A 22,835-nucleotide genomic window follows, 5' to 3' on the forward strand; every position below is an offset into this window, starting at 1 on the left:
TTTTCAAGGTGTGATTGCCATTGCTGGGGGTGTGTCACAGAGTTCCCTTTCTAGGTTTTTCAGAAATTTTTTAAATGCTATGTTGCTAAGGATCAGGCATTACATAGTGTTTCCAAGTACTCAAGAGGATTTTTTACAGACAAAGTTGGACTTCTATAACATGGCTCATTTTCCTCATGTCATAGGCTGCATAGATGGTACTCATATTCCCATATGCCCACCTTCTCAAAATAAGCACATTTTTAGGAATAGGAAATTGTACCATTCATTGAATATTCAAGCCATTTGTAATTCTAAAACCATAATCACAGGTTCAATCATAGTGGCTAGTTTTCCTGGAAGTGCTCATGACTCCTACATATTCAAACAGAGTGCCATATTCACAAAGTTGGAAGCAGGACATTTTGGAGATGGATATTTACTGGGTAAGTTATCATGTAAAGTTGATGATATTGTTTACAGACATAGAGAAATATGACATGTTTGGAATTATCTGAATGGGTTAAATCTTTTCCATAGGTGACAGTGCTTATGGTTTGAGAACATTTATCCTGACTCCTTATCTCAATCCAACAACCCGTAAAGAGCAGAATTATAATCAAGCTCATATCTCTACCAGATATGTGATTGAGAGGACATTTGGAATAATGAAATCCAGATTCCGTATACTTCATAAAACTGGAGGTGCATTACAATATCGTCCTGAGGTCTGTTGCAAAATAGTTGCCACTTGTGCCATGCTGCACAATGTGGCCATGAAAAGAGGGCTTGGATTGGAATTTGAAGACAACATCCCAAACAACCACAACCAACCTCACCAACCCCAACCTAGAATCAATGGTCCTGATGCAGCAGAGGGAAGGAGAAGGAGAGCAGAAATAACTCAGCATTACTTTTAAATAAAGGTATGACACAGAACAAACATGCTTTTGCTGTAACCTAAGTTTTTATTTCAAATCACAATTAATGTAATGTCATAAACTAATCAAACATATCTGCTGTTTTTAAACAAAAATTTCATTGGTTTTTAATCTTCAAAGGTATTGATATTGTCTTTTAGGATTTTGAAACAAAAATTATCAACTTCTCTCAATTATTTCTCATTTTTTCCTTCCTCTCAATCCCAATGCTTTAACTTGCACAGGGTTTGAATTGATTTTTTTTAAGGTATCTTTGGCAACATTTCTGACACTTCTTCTTTCTGAGGCTGCTATAATATGTACATTTGTAGTTTTTGAGGAAGATGCAGTGAGTGTAGACTCAGGATGAGAGATAGCACTTGAACCTTGAAGGTGCTCAGAAATGATGGCATTCATTGACTTCATGCCAGAGGACAGCTCACCATAATATTTCCTCATATCCTTTTGAATTTCAACAGTAGATTCTATCATTCTGGATGTGTAATTGCACATTTTGTGCATGGCTCTTGTGCTGGACTGCATATTTGCAACTGTTGCTCTTTGTAAAACTGCACCCTAGTTGCCATTCATTGCTTGACATAGAGTCTCTATTGCTGATGTCATGCGTTCCATTTTGTCAGAGGAGACATTGACCATTTTGACAAGTGCAGTACTCATAATGTTAATGTCTTTGACCATATTGGTGATTTTACCCTTGATAACCCTTATATCCTTTCCTTGCAGGCGCTGTACTTTTAATAACTTCCTCTCAATGAGACTGCCATTTACAAAGTCTGCCATCGCTTCCTGATTTTGGGAAGGACGTCTGCGACGCCGGAAGAAGTGTTGCAGTCTGTGACGCCTGCCTGGAACCCTTTGAGGAGGCTCAGCATTCACTTCAGTATTTTGGACTGCAGTGTTTACATTGTCCTTTGCTTCAGATTCTGTGTCTACTAGTTGACGCACTCTGCGTCTTTGACTTTGAGGCTCCACTATGGGTGAAGGTGGTGGGTCTAAGTTATTTCCCGCATTATTAATTAAATCTTGTGTAAATGACTCTGCAAATTGAATGAATTCTGCATCCAAATCTGCATCTGCAAATGAAACAGTGGAAGTGAACTGTTAAATAAAGTTCTCTCAATGCTTATGTTTTTTTAACATGTGAACATATGAATCTCATACATAGAGGCATTGCTGACAACTGCACCTAAAAGTGACTCTTCATACTTTCTGAATGGACCTTGTTTTTTGATTTAAATAAAAAAATGTTGTTAAAACTACATGTGCCATGAAGCCATTATTTTATGCAAAGTTTAGCATTATTATTAAAGACTGTGGACAAACATGTGCTTTTCAATTTTTTTGTAATACTAAATTAAAAGTAAGTCAAGGTGTCAAAAAGCATTGTAGTTAAATATAAAAACAATTACCTTGACTTGGTCCTGGCTGCTCTGAGGTGTCTATGTCAAACACACCAATCACTGCCTCAGTAGGTAAAGTCCCTTCTACTAGTTCCTCCCAGGGGGTAGTTGGTATTTCTTTGGGTGAACCCCCACCAGTTCTCCTTGCAGATTTAATGCGTGACGCAATCCTTTCTTTGGCTCTGCTGCGCAAATCATACCATCTCTTCTGGAGATTGCTGATGTCTCTGTGGGCGACACCTACAGCATTGACCTTTGCCTGTATTGTAATCCATATTTTTCGTTTAAAAGCCTCAGGTACTTTTAAAGATTTTTTTCCAAAAAGCTGTTCCTGCCTAGCTGTGACTTCCTCTATTAATATCTCCAATTCTTTTTCACTAAATTTAACTTTCCTTTTCCTGGGCTGCTGCTCCAAAACGTCATTGATTGATTCCATGGTCACCAGAAAAATAAAGGAACCTCTCCAGCAGCGTTCAAACAGACTCCACAAACTGCCAAATACGAATTGAGGGCAGCCCACAGGTGGTTGTCATTAGGTTCAGAGGCAGGCACACTGCAATCACTTCGGAATTCATCATGTGCGTATTTTCGCACTTGCCGAATTCGCACCATGCAAATTCGCAGATTAGGATTCGTATTTTCCATGCGAATCGGTAAAAATTGCAATTTTTACCGATTCGCTAGGAAAATGCGAATATTTTGATGCATCCGATTATGCGAATTCTTATTTGCGAGTCCCTAATTTTCGCAAATAAGAATTCGCACACAGACACAATGATGCATGTGGGGGAATATGCTATATTTTGCACATTAGTGAACTGCTTAAAAGTGCTACCTGTGCGGAAACCGATTTTATGTCCATTATTTGTTAAATAAGGAATTAAGAACCGAGCGCAAACTGTAGAACTTCTTATTGACATGCACTACCTGGATATCGCAATTGCTATTGGAAGGATTATGATTGCAGTTAAAAAGTTTCTGCTTGGGTGAACAAGATGAATTATGTACTCAGGTAATTTATCATAAGGAGCTATTTTGAGAAATTAAGTGTTATAAAAATACTGGGGATTTTTAAATGGTACTGTTCTTATCATGATTTTAGCAGATGAAATTTAAATAGCGTTAAAGCTTCATATAAATTTGAAAATGTATATTGTATTTTGAGGATATGTGTAATGCAGTTAAAAAGGCCCCGTGTGGGTAATGCAGTTTTATTATGCACCTAAGCTATTTTTAACTATTTTTTAACTATTATGAGCAATGAAGTGGTATTTATGTATCCAGGTATATTTAAACTGTGTTGGTTTTGGCAACACATTTTGCAGATGAATTTTAAATAATGTTTAACTTTTATATAAATTGGCAAAGGTTTAATATAAGGTGATTGTATGTGTACCTGTGTTGTTTAAAGACCATTGGTCTAAATAAACATTTATTTGACTGACTGACCAACACTACTTCAAAGAATGATCACCAACTGAATTTCTGGATTTTGTCAAGCTGAGTAAGCCAGCCCATTGCCCCTTAGACCATTGTCAACCACAACTCATCAAAAACATTCTCTTAACAACTTCAGCCACCATCTCAGTCAGAACACTGATCAACAACTTCTAAGCCACAGGTGTTTCTCCAGAAGACTTTAAAAAGGGATACATATGGCCATTATTAAAGGAAACAAACCTGGACCCTAAAAACCCCAACAACTACAGACCTATAGCAAACAGACCTTTCCTGGACAACCTTATAGAAAGAGCAGCTTTCAACAAGACGTCAAAATTCATTGACGACAATTCCCTACTTTCCAACTTCCAAACAGGATTCCGTCCAGAAACAGGCACTAAATCTGCCGACCATGAAAATATCATAGACCAGAATAGGGTTGCTGCCTTACGTCTCCTGGACCTTTCAGCTGCCTTCAACACATGATGATGACCACGACTGACTTGAGGAAACTGGCAAAGAAAGTACATCTCTCACTTGGATCACATCCTACCTACAGCATAGAACAAATATCAGTCATATTCCTCGTTTCTCAACCAAACCCTACAGCATAAAAAAAGGAGTTCCTCAAGGCTCTATCATCTAACTTATGCTTTTAAAAATGTACATGAAATCATTACCAGGAATGATCAATGATTTTCATTTCGCCTGCTACAACTACACATTTAAAAAGCAGATACTTCTTAAAATGGAAAGCGTCAAAGTCATTGGAAACTCATACATCACATGGAGTTACCTCAAAATATATGTGCCCAAAACTGAAATACGCACTTGTGGTAACTGAAAAATATATGACCCATTCTGCACCTGGGCTGATGATATGGAACCACTAACGAAAAAAAACCCAAGGCGGTATTAAAATCGGAATTGCCATGGACTCCAAGCTGTCAATGAATGCCCAAGTGGATAAGGTTGTCAGATCAAGCATCCTTATAATAAAAACCCTGCAATGCATCTTCCCACACCTAGGATTATCTGACTACTCTGAAATCCCAAACACTCTTTTCAAACTTCCCTTGTTTATTTGATTTATCCAACTAACTTCCCTTTCAAAACAATACAGGAAATGCATGTGATCTCAATGAGCACCAGCTTAACAAACTTACCACAACTATTCCACATAAAGAAAAAAACATGTTTTACTATTCTACTACCTCTAAACTTTAACTTTGGGTTCCAGAGTAGACCGCTACTCACCACAAAGTGTTTCAACACCTTGTCAGGAGTAGTAAGTGCTATAAAACTACAGTTTATCATTACAATTACAATTTGTTAGCAAAGGGCAATGATTCATCGAAGGGTTGTATTAATTAATGTCTATGGGGAAATATGGTTGTACCTACTGGACAAGATTGCTATGAGACAGCCACTTCAGCACAATATGACAGAATTAAACATTGACAAAAAATAAGATATGATTTGAATACTCCCAGATTCTCTCCTGTGCATATAATAAATAAATCACATCTGAAAACATGCTTCAAAACCTTCTGTCTTTAATCCAGTAAACAAAAGGAATGAAGAAACATTTTATTGAAATGAAATGAAATGAAATGAAAAAGAAACTTGCTAAAGCGCACTGTGGCCAAGCGGCTTCCTGGCGCTGAGAACTAGGCCTGACTCTACAAAGAATCCAGAGGGACTAACAAGGGAATGCCTGGGAAAACAGAAACGTTTTCAGGGCTTTACGGAAGAAAGTATAGATGGGAATAGAACGGATAGAGAGAGGAAGACTATTCCAGAACATGGGAGCAAGAACCGAAAAGCGGGTGCCCCCTGTTCTGGATTTACGGAAGTGGGGAACTTGGAGAAGAGAGAGAGAAGAGGAGCGGAGGGTGCGGGTCGGAGTGTATGGAGTGATCAAGGAAATAATGAAGAGGGGAGCTGAATGGGTGTAGGCCCGAAAGTCCAGGCAAGCCAATTTAAAGAAGGATCTGAAATGCACGGGGAGCCAATGGAGGGACTTGAGTGCGGGCGAGATGTGGGAAAATTTGGGGAGACGAAGAATAAGGCGGGCTGCCTGATTTTGGATGGCCTGTAGACGTCGGGTTTCGTAAGCAGGTATGCCCACGTAGAGGCCGTTCCCATAGTCAAGGCGGGAGGTGATAAGGGCCATGACTATGAATTTAAGGGCATCTGTGGAGAAATACTGGGAGATTTTCCGGATGAGGCGAAGAGATAAGAAGCAGGAGGATACGACGGAGCTGACTTGGGCATGCATGGTGAGGTCATGACTGACCTTGATGCCCAAGGTTCGGACGGAGGAGACCGGTGAGGGGGGGGGGCAAAGGAAGGGGGCCAATGAGTCGGGGACCAAGGATTAGAGGGGCCGCCCGTGAGGACAAGCTCCGTCTTATCCGGATTGAGCTTTAGATGGTTAGTGCTCATCCATTGACATCTCTAAACAACAAAATGTATGCAGACTAATCTTAGACCACTATTTGTTGCTTCTAATTATAGAAGTCACATTATGTTGGCCTCATCAGGATGAAACAAAAAATGACAAATTCTCTCTCACTTTATTTTCATTTAATGGCATGTCAGTTTGTGGATATGGAGACATTTATCAGTGTTAATGTGTATGCAGTGATAAAGGCTATTTCTCTTTTAAAGTGTTTGCATCTGTTGTAATAGGTTTAAAACTAAATTAGGACCGCCTATATGTAAGGCTCTGGGCAGTGATTTCTGTTCATGCTGACCTTTACTGATTCCCCGCTGGGGTGCAACAAATGATGAATGAGCCTAAATTGCCCTTGCTCCATCTTTAGAACTACCCCAGTAGTGATCTTATGAAATTTGCTATGATTGCCTGCTAAAATAGACCTGAAATGTTGCCTAGCTGCAGGCCCCTAGAAAACTTGTCCCACAACACCTCAGAGTGTTCCCCCACTGACTTAAGATTCTTGCTTGCCCTAAAAGTCACAGGACCTAAGTATAGCGTCTTCCCAGCCTCGGTAACCGACAATGACCATGCCACACACGGAGCTTAGTATTACACATTTTTAGACTGCTGCATGTAACTGCGAGCTCAACATTCTAAAACATGCTTTCAACGCATTGAGTTCTGACGTCACTGGTCCATGGAGTCCAACAGTAGCCAAAAGGACACCTTCATAAGATATTGCAAGGCACTACGTCTCCCCCTCTGTTAAATAAACTATATGCATTTTTTACAAGTCGACAAATATATATCAGTCCTGTTGGAGTGGGAGTTTTTATTTATATATATATATATATATATAAATATATATATATATATATATATATATATATATATATATATATATATATATATATATATATATATATATATATATATATATATATATATACACACACACACACGCACATAAACACACACACAATCATACATCTACAATCAACATTCTTGGCGCTTTAATTATCTGACCTGATCTGGTTACTTAAAGGTGGGAACTGTCATCTTCACTGTCAGAGATTTTCAAAGACGGTATAGAAATAAAAGCAGTCACTGATTTTTCAGGTTCAGTCTTTCTTTCACCCTCTTGATCAGAAGACCGAGGAATCAAATGCAAAAAGTGAGAGAGTCTCTGGTAATAGACTTCACAGGATGCTTTGCAGTCACCATATGTCCCTTGGTGGACACAATGTGGAAAGGTGCAGCATCATATGGCCCATCAGATCTTCTCCTTCACAGTTGGCGGGCGATCACTATGACTCCTGTCTTAAACTCAGTGTTCTTTTCATGTCGCCTTTTGTCAGCATAGGCTTTCACCTTTTCCTTATTAATCAAGCCCTTCATTCCAGTTGCAGTCTCACCTCCTTCTTTTTTGTTGGCCCATTGAGGTAACTTGGTTGTCATTGCTCTCCCAAACATCAAAGTCACTGACTTTCGCCTATGGTCATGTGAGGTGTTGAACGATAGCCTCGTAGGGTGGAATTCAAAACCGTTAGCAAACTGAGCCTCTTAAGAGTGGCATGCTGAACTGCTTTCTTTAGCGTACTCATAAAACGCTCGACAAGTTTCTCTTGGCTAATAAAACACTGAAGATCTACTCTTATAACTGTCATCTTTTCTAGTTTGGAGGCGCTATCACAGGACTTAGCTCTTACATTATGCTATAATAGTTGTTCATTGCAAGCAGGTCTTTTGCTGTTGCATTGTGAACTTATTAAAGATGTACAAATTGGTGTTTTGGTAGTGAGAGATAGATGGCGTAAGTGGGCTTGTAGTAAAGCTTTAGCCACTTGAATTTATTGGGGATTCCAGATGGAAAGATATGCTTGAGGTATATTAAGTGACAGGAACAAGTCTTTGTCACAGTTTTGGAATAAAAGATGAATGGCTATGCCATGTGAAACTGTATACCCAAATGTTTGTATTGCTTTAATACCTGTGTTCTTTAGCTGATTGCCATGTAAATTGTGCAGGAAAAGATGCCACTCTTGTTCAATGTTTTATTGGACAAACATCCATGGGACAGTTAGGCTTGCTTAGAACATCATTAAAGGATCGGAATAGTTCATGCTTGCCCCATCAGAACCTACATCCAAAAGTAGACTCCATAATGCACTATTTTGCTCCATTTTACAAACTTCTGTTGTGAGGTATCCCTCCCTCTCTTATGAATGTTTGTGTGTTTGTATGTCTGTATATGGCAGCTTTATAGCTCCAACCTAGCCACAAAGCAGTAAAACTCTGTAAATGGTCAAGAGCAACCATTAAAGTCGGTGAGTAATGGGAGAGAACGCTGACTTGTGAACAGTTAATGAATTGTGATGTAGTGTTCTTTAAAGATGTGAGTATTCAACTCTTTCCTAAATCAGAGCAGCCTTGCGGGGATGTATGACATTACAACGCATGCTTTTACCACGCATGCCTTTACAACGCAGTTTTTACAACGCATGCTGTTACAATGCATAGCGCTTAGGGGTGCTGGATAGTGAATAGTTTAATTTACTATTCCAACTCCAGTCCCCGTGGATAGTAGGGAAGGTGTTGGATAGTAAATTAAATCTATTCCCTATCCTAGAGCGCTCCCCAGCGCAATGCGTTGTAAGGACATGCGTTGTAATAGTTGCGTCGTAAAGGCACTGCGTGGTAAAAGTTGCGTTGTAAAGGATGTTTACCGCCTTGCGGTGGTCCTGATGAATAGGAGGATGTTGTCACAGATGGTGGGTGCATAGACAGAAAAGGCCTGTTGTCTTATTTTTTCTTTTTTTCCACTACTTAGTCTGCAGTCTGATGGTGTCCGCCTGCAGGTGTGCTGAGAACCACCAGAGATGGTGAGCTTGTCTGCAAGATCAGCCGGGGTGCTAGTTGTGATGGCTTTGTAAAAGACGCAGCTGATTTTGAAGATAGCGCAGGCTGGCAAGAGGAGCCAATGGAGCTTGACAAGTCAGGGGGATGTGATCATCTTTCTTCACACCTTGGATGAGACGTGCTGAGGAGTGTAGGGCCAAAGGCACTCAGTTGAGTTATCAGCAGGTATTCATGCCATACACCTTTAACCCTTTCGATGCTGATGACGGAACCGCTCCGTCATCAGCTGCGGTGGTGCTGTGCTGATGACGGAGCAGTTCCGTCATGGCCCGGCTGCCGCGCCTGCGCGGCGCGGATTCCGCGCCTGCGCTGGGCGTTCTATTGAGCGGGCGGCTGATGACGGAGCGGTTCCGTCACCAGCATGCCGCCGCCGCGCGGCCGCCCCGTCCCCTTAGCGCTGCAGCAGAATAGCCGCCGCAGCGATGCGGTTAACGATTCATTCATCAGCCACCAGCGTTTACAAGCAATCATGTGAGTCGCATCACTTTGAAAGTGCAATGGGTCCACTCCGCTCATAACTGCGCCCCTGAATGACAGTTTCAACCAAGACACATAAGCCTGCTTGCATCACTGGTGATGATCTGGGGGCTTTGGAACACCAGGTAGTGTGCATCCATCCCTCAATGTATGAGCTCATTCCAAAACCCCCTTCTGAACTAGAGATCGGGAGAAGTATTGCCTACATGCCAGTCAGATTATGAATGGACATAACCCCCACTATATCATATTTTTCCTTGGACATTGGCAGACCGAGGCCTGTGCTCAAAACCTACAATGCTGACACACGTTTTTTAACGGACGGAACTGCATCACACGCATTGCAGCGTATATACTGATGTCATTGCAAGACTGTTGAAAAGCCGCAGACTTTAAACGCATTTCCTGGTGACTGCAACGAGCACATTACAAGCTATTTTAAAGTAACGTCAATGCTTATTTGATGGGCCATCAGGGTTCATCAACAGTTACACTGACTGCGGCAGGCTCTTTGGAACTCACATTTTAAAGTAACAGTGGATGACTGCTTTGTGCACGATCAAATATGTTTTTCGAAGCAGCTGACACATTCCTGGAAAACTTCTATAGACACAAATTTAAGTCAACAATGGGCAGTATCTTTAAACGTTTATTTTAAATTCCATATTTGAAACCGAGATAATCAAGCACATTTAAGGTGATTGCATGGTCCACACTGTTTAGCAGTTTTTTCCCCAAATCAAATCGTACATAATATACCCACAAGGAAGGAACTTTTTATCAGTAGGCCTCATCCATTGCCTTGTTAAATTGCTCCTCACATTTTGCTTTCTACCATCACAGCATACAGCATCGAGCAATTGGAAGCCCACTTTTCCCAATGGCTCCTTCCACTTCGAGTGGCTGCACAAAGCCTGTGCACATTGTTCACATCTGGTGACGGAACCACTCCGGCAAAGCTGATACAGTGTGTGATTAACTTCATTGTATACATTTTGAGGGTACCTTTACATGCCAGCTATTTATTTTTCCTGCATTCCTTTTTAAAAGTTTTGTTTATACATGATTACCTTTAACAGCTGCATCTGTGAATGTTTATTGCGTGTATCATTTTTTTAATTCTGGGGCATAGGCTTGTAATACATTAAAAAAAACTCACCAGCTTGTGAAGGCCAAACGTTAGCTTTGCCAATGCTTGTTTAAATTATTTGCGAACATGTTTGAGGCCCAAAATCTGCAAACACATTTTTAAGGCCACGGCAGCAAGCACATTTAAATGTGCATCCCTGTGCAACTGGAAATACATATCTAGAAAACTCAGGCAGTATGCATATTTTAAGTTCGTTTTAAAATGCACATTTAGTTATGTATTCTAGAGTAGCTTCAGTACCTTTTGGCTGCCTTTAAACCCCAAGCACAATTTAAGGTGACCTCAGCATGCATACATGAACACCTACTTTAAATCAACTGCAGAACAAAATTTGGAATTTCCTGAAAGGGTACAGAGCCCATCGTCACGGCAGTGGGCGCTAGGCAATGCAGGAGTATGTTTGAAGCACCAGAAACTGCATCGTGTTGTCAGGATAGGGAAGGGGTGGCTACTCCTTTAAAGTGAGCCATAAAGGCCTGATTCTAATTCCAACCCATGCTTTCCTGTGTGTTCTGGGCTCAATGCAACCTTGGCCTCACCGGCAGCAGGACTCTGATTGCTACTGTCAGCGAGTGGGCATCTGTTTACTGTGTACACTGCTCCATGCATCTCACAGCAAAACAGGACTCTGGTGAACAGGATGAACAAGATACGTTTGTGGCCATGCTGGGTGTGGACAAAAGTCACCATTGCACCAGGGGTGGTGCTGTTGACTTTGGGACACTGTTTAATGTGCCCACATCTATGATGTAGACCTATATAAGACACACGTATTTTAATAATTTATTTATTCGCTCCAGGACTCTTCTCTTTGGGCAGCACTACCAAGACCACCTTGTACATGGGAAAGGATGGTGAGCCTCACTCTGAGAACACTGGTTGCGTTGTCAAAAATGCTCATGTCCAGAATGATAGGATGGTTGAGTCTACACTTGAAGAAATAGTTGCGGTCAAAATAAGTGTGCCAATTCTATGACTTCGGGCCCATATGAGGTACCTTCAGACCTGTTTCAAGCCAACACAGTGTTTTGGGGCCCCCTGTTGACCAAGTTTCCAAAGGCCACTTGTAGAACTGGTAAATTGGAGACTTGGTCCCAATTTCTGATAGTTCCCATCTTGACGAAGAGGGACCATAATGAGTCTAGTTGCTATCGCGCGAGCTCCCTGCTTAATGCTCTGATAGTTATTCTGGTCAGGTTGGAGGTGTGGGCTGAAGAGGAAGGCATTATGGTTGACATTTAATATGTATTCTGGAGAGGCATAGGCACTGTGGAAAAGCTCCTTAGCCTGTCTCTCTTAGTCTCGAAATACAGAGTCATCAAAAGGGGGTCTTTTTTTCTAGGCTTCATGGATCTGTTGAGTGCATTCGACCATTTTTCTCACATTAACCCCAGCTATGCTGGTGACGGAACCACTCCGTCAACAGCCACGGATGGGCTGTGCTAATGGCGGAGTGGTTCCGTCACGGCCCGGCCGCCTCGCCGGCGCGGCGTAGATTTCACGCCTGCGCGGCGTGTTCTATTAGGTGGGCGGGGCCTTGACGGAAACATTCCGTCATTAGCACAGCCCACCCGTGGCTGGTGACGGAGTGGTTCCGTCACCAGCATGTCGGCGCCGCGCGGCCCCCCGCCCCCGCAGCGCCGCGGCAGAATTACCGCCGCGGCCAAGGGGTTAAGCTATGGCACTTGGTGGAGGACATGGGGGGAGGATATCAATATAATTAACATCATTAGATACATCTACACTGGTACCACTGCCAGAGTCAGATCTGGAATAGAAGGGGAGTACTTGATGAGTTTTTTATAGCAACGGGAGGTAGGCAGGGATGTGTTCTTGCACCCTTCCTCTTCACCCTATACATCAATAACTTAAATAAAGTGTTAGTGGAGGCTGGTATGAACAGGACCCAGGTTGGTCATGACCTAGTACCTGCACTGCTCTATGCAGATGATGAGGTTCTTATGGCACGTACAACCAATGCTGTTACTGGATACATTTGCAGACTTTATGGGAGATTTGGATTTAAAAGTCAACATTAAGAATTTCTTTATGGTGATGTGTGGTACATCAATCACATTGAGGAAAGGTGTAAGTATTCAAGATGTAACCTTAAATCAAACACACCCACTTTCGTATTTGGGTGTTATTTTTAACTCTAGAGGGACCGAGAAGCAATAGATGGAGTGAGATGTAACCAGTTCACAAAGGCAATCAAAGTGCTTGTTTCTTTCTCATCCAAACTGGGTCTAAAACCTTTGAAGGAGTTGTGTGTGATATATTGTGCCAAGTGTATATCCGTAGCAATGTATGCATCAGGTCTGTAGGGCCATGCAAATGTGAAAAAGTTAATCATGCAAGACAATGCGTACCTTAAGCGACTCCTTTTGGTGCCTGCTAGTTAGCTGCATGTCTGAGGTATTCACTCCGAACTGCCAGACATAGGTGATTTGATTGGAGTAAAACCCTCATTGGCATGCCATGGCATATGGACCAACCATGACACCATCCTAAACAGGAAAGCAGTAGCAGACTGCCTATCACTTGAGCGGACACTGGAAATGCCTTAGATCAGTAATCTAAAGACCCCATGCCGCCTGCAAGACAGGTCATATTATTTCGATGAGACAGAAACGTTAATAAGTTTCAGCAAGGCAGAGATTAAACATCTGTGTATGCAGTTCTTTGAGCATTAGAGATTGTCAAGTCTTGATCATAAAACAAGTTTCAATGCATATTGTGAATTGATACCAGAGAGGGAGCTACATTAGTATTTATCATCAGTTTTAAACACCCAATGCTGAAATTTTTTAACACGTTTTAGGCTTCATCGCATTGCTACCTTCTACATATTAATGACTGAACAAACTAAATGCCCTTGTAATAATCACTCATCACAACATATGCTACGTTTTACATTGTTTTGTTGTTTTCAAGAAGCTCCAAGGTTGCTACATTTAAGACCCATTCTTACACAACATAATGTGAGACCCAGCAACTGGCCTTACCTTTTTTCTTTTATAACAGTTGCAAACCCCAAAATATGTGCCTATGAATGGCAGGCCTTACAGATCGGAAAATCCATGGGGGATCCAGTGTTTGCGAATAACAAAGAATCCGCGGGTCTAAACCAAAGAAGGGTTTTAAAGTTAAGACCAACCAACAAAAATGCACAAAACAAGAGATAATATCAAATGGAAAGAATCTCATTTAAGAGAATAGATTCCCATCAGTCACCGAGGTGATATGCTTCATCATTTGGGGATCTTTTCTCGGCTGCATGTTGGTGCAACCAAGGAGCTAGACCTCCTTGCTGTCGTCAAGGAGGAGCTCAAAGATGTAAAAATAGATCTGTAATCAATGAAGCATGCCGTAGTATAGTGACTGTATAGTGCAGTGCAGTGATAAGTGAATTAAAATTGATTACCAAAGGAAAATTATGTTTAATCAGTATCCTGTGGTACCAAGGAATAAGAAAGTGCAAAAGGCGCCCTCAATAGATGTGTCGACATGTTTCAGCCATTTACAATTACGGCTTTCTTCAGGACCTAGATCTAACTACTGCACATTAATAAAGTGAAAAAGAATAAATAATTTTTACAATGGACGATACAGCCATATACCTGTACTCAACATGTGATGGCACCAAGGCATAGGTGTCGCACTCCTGTTAGAAAGAGATGTGGAGAAAATTATAAGTGCAGATTTGAACACAGGTCTAAACAATAAATATACTAAAACACTACATGAAATATAAATGTGTGTTAAATAGAGCCCTCTCATAGGCGATGGGCTTTACATCAAGAAATCACAAAGATTTACACGTTTCAAATCGAAAGGGTACTCACGGCTCCTGGCAACCGCTTATGGCGTGAGCCAACGCTCTGTAGAAAAAAGGGTTTATTAAGAATCTGATACTAATAATAATGGGCAACATGTACTCCATCATAAAGATCCGATATAAAGGAAAATAGAATCAATAGGAACTTAAAACATAGGTTGCATAAAGGTTGGAAATGCAAAATAGCAACACAATCTAAAGTCAGCCCGTTAGGACAGAGCCTATACCAGGTACTGTTAAAATGTACCAAACTACTCCTTTAACACAGTGAGTGACCAAGCAGGCATTGGTGCTGCAAAAGCCACATGCAAATCAAAACAAGTGTGAATTGAAGCACTGTGGGTACTTGCGTCTAGATTGGATTGCATAGTAAGATCCACAGGGTACAGCCTACTCAGCAAGAAAACACAATACAATGCTAACCCAGTGAGCAAAACAAAAGACCACAAGAGCATGGACGCGTCGAGAACCGCGTACCAAGTCAGACAATATGGGTCCTCCCTAGCAGGCTATTCCTATTAAAGAAAACAAACCAAGGGAGCAAACCGGAATCAGAAACAGGAACAGTGTGCTATTATATCCAGCAAACCTCAGAGTCTTCTGTGATCATTCTTCTGAGTGTCTATTGTGGGTCAGTATGGATAACTTGATCGATAATATTGCTTCTCTTTTGAAAGAAACAACGTTTTCTAAGATCATGTATCACCAGTATTAAGGATACAACTATGTTGCTTAAGAACTTTATTCAATTGGGGTGGACATAGTAGCTATGCTTGCGACTCTTGCATTTGTTAGTTATTTGTAGTTCTAATGAGGGTCTCCCTGTTATTATTACAGGCTTTCATATGAGCCTTATTGATGAACTGTGCAGTATAATCTTGTTCTGACATCTTGTTGCTCAATGACTCTTCTTGTGCATTACCTGTTTATAAATCTACATATCTAAGCAGTTTCTGCATATTCTCAGGAATAGTCCTTCTTTGAGAGTATATGCATGATGAATGTGAGAGTATAGCAAGGACTGTTTATCTGTAAATTTTGTGAAAACAATTCTATGTAGCTTACCGTCTTTAGATTTGATCATTAGATCTAAAATGGTAATTCTGTTCTTTTCATTGTGTTCGTGAAATTAGAGTGTAGATTACAATCATTTATCTAATCCAGAAAAAAATGTAGCATCTTGTCTTGCACCTTCCCAAATCATGAAATTTTATCTATGTAACAACAAACACATAAAAGTTGATGAGAGGGTGCTTGCAATAAGTCGGATCACTGGTAATCGTTTGGGGAAGAATTTCAACCCATCTTTCTTTTGCCCACCTTGCCACCTCAGATTAGACCAAGCCATATGAAAATCAGTTTTCACCCTGCTCCAATAGGAACAGTCCAGTCTGAAATACCAAGCCAGGTCCTGTCTGAACCAGAACACAAACAACCCAAAAAAGAATGATGGGTTGAAATGTTACTACGAGCCAGTGGTTAAACTTATCGCAAGCATTTTTTCCATCATTTTTTGTGTGTTTGATCTATGTAACAACATCATGTTTTAATACTTGGATGGAAGGGATTATTGCCATGAGCAATTGATGTTGTTTCAAAATCAATGGTGAACATAGGCGTACACCAGATGAGGAGCACAACCCTTTCCCATGCTTGCTCCACCCAAAATCTTCTTTGAATTTCAAGATGATTTTTGCCAGTACTATTGATGAAATGGATGGGCCTGTGATAGTCACACTGTGGATTATAAAATGTCTTCTATCACCCTCAGAGTCACAGCATAGTATCACCATTTATTTGCAAGACTTTTTCTTCTTTGTGAATAGCCTTCTGATGCTGGCATTAGGAAATGCATAATTTCAAGGTAGTAAGATACCTGGAAACAAACTGGAACTTGGTGTCTCCTGCTGGAGGGGACAGAAGACATTGAGGCATCAGTAATTGTGAACAGAGGGTAGAATGTAACCCTTCAAACAAGGAAGTGAAAAATGTGCATTGGCTGAATAAAATAAGTACAAAGATGATGATAGCTCTCTTTAGGTAGATTAATGCCCCTAACAGTAAATAGCATGATGGTAGGAAACAAATATTGCTGTAGCGGAGACACATTTTGAATGATGCTATATTCAAGTAATACCTGAAGAGGGCTAACTCAAGATAAAGTGTTTAAAATTAGATCACAAGACTCACAAATTCAGTTGTTCCCACTTTTTGCAAAAGATGATTTGCCTCTGGATTTAAGATATACTGTCAAAGAAGAGGCAAAGTGACAAACCTGTCACGATAAATGTAAACCCAAATGCAGGTTTCACTAGAAATAAATAATACAAACTTTCAAAACTATCCCACACAACTCTTTTACAAGTCTTACATTCTAGGGGCATTGTCGGATCAGCAATCAAGTGGTTGTTTAGCTTTTTATATAACAGGACCTTCCAGGCTTTTTCCTCAACTGCAAGCTCTCAGACCCATGTTCCCCAAATCATAATAAAAATAAATTGAAATTGAATTGAGTACCTCAGGGCTCTATACTCAGCCCATTACTTTTCAACACCTATGTTAGCCCGCTGGCCACTATAGCAGAGGAGCCTGGGCTGACCATATATTCATATGAGCATGATACCCAGCTTATTTTCTCCTTGTCTTCCAAGGAGACTTCAAACGTGTCCTCTCTCCAGGTTGGGCTGCAAAAGATAGCTGGCTGGATGCACATAAACAGGCTGAAACTTAATGGAGGGAAAACAGAGCTCCTTATCTGGAAATAACACTCTTTGGGGTCCCCAGCACAGGCCACCTCAGATGGGTGACCTCCCCACCCCCTCACAATCTGCTCGTAACCTTGGCCGAATCATTGACGACCAGCTGTCTATGAAACAGCAAGTGGTCAAAGTCGCCTCAATCTGCTTTACAATTTTAAAATGGCTCAAGAAAATTCTCTGGATGCTTCCACCTTCCACGCAAAAAAACGTTATCCAGGATCTGATGGTGTCCAGACTGGACTACGGCAACGTCTTGTATCTGGGAGTAAGTAAGGAGGTGATTTAGAAGCTGCAAGTGGTCCAGAATTCTGCGGCCAGACTTTTATGCCAGCTACCTAGAATGGTCTCTATTACAGGTCCACTCCGTGACCTTCACTGGCTTAGGATGGAAAATCACTCCAAATTTAAAGCCCTTTGATACATTCATAGGATCAAAATGGGTTCAGCGCCACATTATCTTGGTGTCTTGGTTCATCCATACCTTCCCTCACGTCTCCTGCGATCCACTAATCAGTTAAAATTTCAAGTCCCCAGGATCAAATGAACACGTATGGGTGGTAAGTCATTTGCCTACTTAGCTCCTTCTCTATGGAACTCACTCCTGTTTCAACTACGTCATGAAACTCTCGACCACAAATTTCGTAAGGACTTAAAAACTTTGCTACTTAACCACTAGTGTTTTACCCTCTTCTTTCTAGTGCGGGTCCGTAGGCGCCGGGAAACCTCCGGGTAGCTGTGCGCCATATACATTTCAAGAATAGTAATAAGAAGAAGAAGTGAATGCTCTCATTGAACACATGATTGAATAATGAAGTCTGCAGGAAGTACTTGGAGGGATTTGCAATTCTCCTGTGATGGGAATTAAAAAAACAAGTGAGAATTGTGAAAGATCTTAAAACTTTTTTTTAAATGTGGCTCCAAGTTGTCCAATAGTATCAAATCCTGCTGTAATTTCATTCCAGATTCCAATAGATGCAGAATGTAAACAGAATTTGATTTATGCCAAGCATTTGTTTCCATTCCTCTACACGAAGAAAGCCAGTTTCTTTTCATGTTTATGTTCCGAAATAAATATATTGTTTGGTGTTGAATACCACATTGGCATACTGCAAGTCCTTCAGTTGTTAGTCAGATCCTAAAGAAAGATTCAGTAAGTTTGCAGTTGCTCTATAATTCAGTGCTGTTTAATATCTAGATCACAATTGGTGGCATCTATGAAAAAAGAAGATTGTATACTTGATGTGATTGCACTAATGAATCATTTAAAAGGTTTCCCCTGGAACGATGCAGTACTGTAAAAAGGAAGTGATTTATCTTGGGCATCACATTGAAAAAGGGCAAGAAAAGTCTCAAAAAATGAGTTTCTGCAATTCTGAAGCTGAATCTTACTACTAGTCAAAGGGAAGTAAGGATGCTTCTGGGAAATCTTTGCTACTGTAGTCAATGAATTCTACATTTTTCCTTCATTGCAAAGCCTTTAGTAAGGTTAACCTACAGTAAAATTAGAGATCAGTACCATTTGATGATGAATGTTTAGAGGCTTTCTGAGTTTTGAGTTTTCTCAGCACATAAAAAACAATAATAGATGTCTCCTCCCCCCCCTGCACATTACACTGTTCATTATATCTGCAGCAGACAGTCAGGCGGAACCATGTTGATCAATTTCAATTGTCATAGTTCATGCTTGAGTTGATGAATCTTCCCTGGCCGAGTCACAAAACTGAACCTGTTTCCAAGGTCCTTCGGCTACCTCACTGTACCCTATTCATTCATAATAGTTTGCTGTTGTTCATGTATCTAGTATGTTTCACCATCTTCAACTCCAGATGGCAGTAGCATAGAGTGGGCACACACAATATTCATGCAGTAGGATAGTGCCTAGTTGCTAAGGCAAAATGATATTGAATAGAATTGTGCTCTAATTTGCTATGAATGTAACATATTTGATCATACCACAACAAATCTGCAATGTTGGTCATGTCATATGCAAAAATGCTGTGTAAAAACCATCGATTTTGGGGGAAAGTCAGAAGACTTTCCTGAAGACTTAGATGCTGCAGGAAATGCTGCCTATTTCTCTCTTGATTTTGCTACCCACTTGGGACTTAAGATAATTTGTGCTTTTGCACTGTAATGCCCAATTTGCTAAGAGCCTTCATGGCAGTGACTCTATACAGCCTTATTTTAAAATGTAAGAATAGCCTTTAACAATTCAGCAGATCTAGAACTCATTTATTGAGTGGGTTCTTTACATAATTGACTATATTTCTGATTCTTGATGTGTTGGGAGGTGCCTTAACTTTGTGGACACATTGCATAATGCAATTGAGGTTTAACACTATCTCCAATTCATCGAATTGTGGGCGTTCTGATTGAAGTAAATATTGAGGTGTAAAAAATTGCAGGGTCCCCCATGCCCACACTGCAGGGGAGCTTTTACCTGAACTGCACACAGTTGCAGTTCAGGTAAAAATACATGTTCAGTTCAGAAAAATACATGTCAATAATGTACACTGTGGAAAACAAAATGAGTATGCTGTTCCTATGTGCAAGATTAGGGAGAGGGAAAAGGGGGGAGGGGGCTTTTGTGTCAGAAAAGATGGGGTAAATGGGTAACAGTAACGGGTTAAAACCTGGTGCTAGAAAGAGAGAATGCGTAGTTGCAATGGGATAGCTCCAATAAGGAGCAAGGGCCCTCACACACCCTGAAAGGTGTGATGCTTCATCATAGGGCAGCTCCTCGTTGGGCAATTGCTGCAATGCCCAAAGGGCCCCACAAGGGGGATCTTTGCCGGAGGTCTTCTCTGGTTGCTGTCGTGAAGCTAAGAGTAATTGAAGGGGGCTTATGTGTAGTGAGTAGAGGTGGGAGAGAGTGAGTGTGATTTAAAAATGTAGTTTATTTACTGGGTTCTTGTGCCATGACAAAATACACCAACAGGTAAGTCGTGGACTGGAGAGGGGAAATAATACCCACTTCAGTTCAAAGGAATGTGTAAGGAGAGCAGGGAATCAATATGTTTCCTGCCCTGTACAGTCCAAGTGGATCTAGGCATTTTATCAGGACCTAAATATCATCTACTCATAAGGGACGGCTTTGACTATGTGAAACTAAAAAAGTTAGTCACGTCCCCTAAAGTCTGGACTCGAACTGTAGTCCTGTTAAGTGATGAAAGCAAGAGGTTGAAATATATACCTTCTGGGAAAAGGCACCTCAGTAGGGGAATTGATTTCCCCAACCGTGTCAGGTCAGGGTTCTTGCTAATTTAGCAATTGAGAGAAACTCAAGTTGAGTATCTTCTCTGTGCGGGACCTACCCGAATCTGGCCGTCTACTGAGGTGTTGTTTTAAAGCAAGTCAGATCAGAACTGAGGTTCTGGTGCCAGTTGTGCCTCTTAAATCCTAGATTTTGGGGTGTTAGGGGTGTGGATGCAAATGGCCAATGGTGACCTCATCCGGAAGTGTGTCATCTTTTCTACCCAGTGCCCTCTATTCTGACACTTTTAAAAATGGCAGAAACCTTCCTTAGCTGTACAGACCAGGTAGCCCACCCTAGAGGTGTGACTAGCCGTCTGGGGTGTAAACCTCCTAAATACCTAATGTTCCCACCTGCAGAGGTGCAGATGCACCTGGGGCAGGGGGAGGGCTGATTCCTCCTGGTTGCATGCGGCAGGCGGTGAAGTTTTGAAGCTCAACGCCTTGATGTGCCACTCCACTAGGTATCCTGTCAGGGAGAGAGGTGTGACCTCCTTCCCGTCTAGGCCATTGTTCATGCAGGGGACCCGATTCCTGTCTTGGCGGCAGCAACAGGAGACTGGCAGCCAGAGCCCTGGAGAGGCTGGGTCAACCTGGTGGACAATCTCTGAGGTTGCCAATTAGGTGTGCACGCCACATTGTCCTCGAGGTGGGAGTGAGTCAGGGTTAACGAGGAACGTCGTTTGATACCAAGCATGACATATTTCGGTAGTACCATAAGGGAGGTGGCGACCTTGAGTTTTACCGGCTCGCAGCCCCCAAGTTATCCGATGGACCACTGATCACTTATAGTAGCCTTTAATGGACAAGGCCACTATAAGGACAAATAAGCTTGCACTTATATGTCCTCGCCTTAAACAGAATGCACCCTGCCCCCTGGGCTCAGGCAGCCTTCCTTAGCGGTGACTGGCATATATTAAAGATACTGCATTGACTTTGCCACACATAGTGAGGGCAAAGTTGAGTTCAAGCAGTTTGCACTGCTCCTGCAGTCAGCAATACCAGGACTGCTGTCATCAGTTCACTGGGCCACTCAGGGCTGCACATAAAGTGCTTTTTGCCCTGGTGATCCCTTTAACACCCATGCCATGAGCACCACTGGTACCATACACAAGGAACTTATAAGGGGGGTTGTAGAACATCTCATTTGGGTTGACCATTCACATGTATCAATTCTAGGGAGAGCATTGGTACTTGGGCCTGGGCAGCATGCTCCAGTGCACTTTCAAGGTTATACCCATCACAGTTATATACAAATGATGGCAGTGGTTTCAAGGAAAAAGCTAGCACCTCTGTTGAGCTTGCAAACGTAATCCTACACAGTCTTACGCCATGCTCAATGTAAACACTGTGCCACCTACAGTGTTACCCAGTACATGGAGAGAGCTTTTAAGATACTAGGAGTGACATGGAATGGTTGACACCGGTAAATCTGAATAATATTTCCCCGTTTGGGTTAAATTTCAGCTGTACACCATATGTTTTTATCAACAGCCTTGAGAAAGTCGTCAAACAACGAAACACGTGTCGGCTGTGTGTATGCTTCATCAACATGTCAACATATCAAGAATTGATCCACCTATGTTCAAGACTGCGTTATACTGTTTGTTCTTTGCTTGCTAATTTTGAAATTAAACTGTCTACTAATGAAATAGTCAGTTGGAACTGTTTATTGTGCTGTGCTCTGTTGTTTAATTTCCTTATACCCATCAGCGTTGGAGCAAAATATGGGGGGGAGGGACCATACAAAAAGGGCACTTCCCTACATGATCCCCAGAACGCAAGGTAATGAGCAACTAATCCATTCTCTGGTAGTTCTCATCGTCATAGTGGAAAAACCTGGAAAGGCCAGCTGCACTGACATGGTGGGTTCCTGTTCTGTGTTCCAATGTAAAGTCCATACCCTATAGGAAGATGGACCACCTCAACAACTAAGGGTTTTCTCCTCTCATCTGCATCAGCCATCTGAGAGGCCTGAGGTCAGTCTGTACCTTGAAGTGAGACCCAGACAAGTAGGGTCTCAGCTTTTTCAGGGGCCAAACCACAGCAAAGGTTTCTCTCTCATTGGCACTCCAACGCTACTTGATCCTTGCCCTCATCATTGGTTTGTGACAGCACTGCATAATCCCTTGTTCAGAAGCATCTGTTTGGACAATCTGTCTGAACAATCAACTCATTTCCCTAGTCTGGTGCCTTCCGGACAGGTGCTGAGCACATAGCCACTTTCAGGGTTTCAA

The 22,835-nt window shown here is 41.6% G+C and overlaps 1 protein-coding gene across 1 annotated transcript in view; it reads right to left on the minus strand.

Annotated features, from left to right (window-relative positions):
- Window positions 1-938: 938 nt before the first annotated feature.
- Window positions 939-22,835, minus strand: part of LOC144762799 (uncharacterized) — a 71,181-nt gene continuing 49,284 nt past the window's right edge. The window contains exons 2-5 of the mRNA XM_078648074.1: window positions 14,595-14,630; window positions 14,370-14,413; window positions 2,330-2,547; window positions 939-1,993 (exon numbers count right to left, since the gene is read on the minus strand). Coding sequence (XP_078504200.1) covers window positions 1,476-1,993; window positions 2,330-2,547; window positions 14,370-14,413; window positions 14,595-14,630 — 816 coding nt within the window. The 3' untranslated portion in view covers window positions 939-1,475. The remainder of the gene's footprint in view (window positions 1,994-2,329; window positions 2,548-14,369; window positions 14,414-14,594; window positions 14,631-22,835) is intronic.

This window comes from Lissotriton helveticus, chromosome 6 (genome assembly GCF_964261635.1).
Source record: "Lissotriton helveticus chromosome 6, aLisHel1.1, whole genome shotgun sequence".
Taxonomy (NCBI): domain Eukaryota; kingdom Metazoa; phylum Chordata; class Amphibia; order Caudata; family Salamandridae; genus Lissotriton; species Lissotriton helveticus.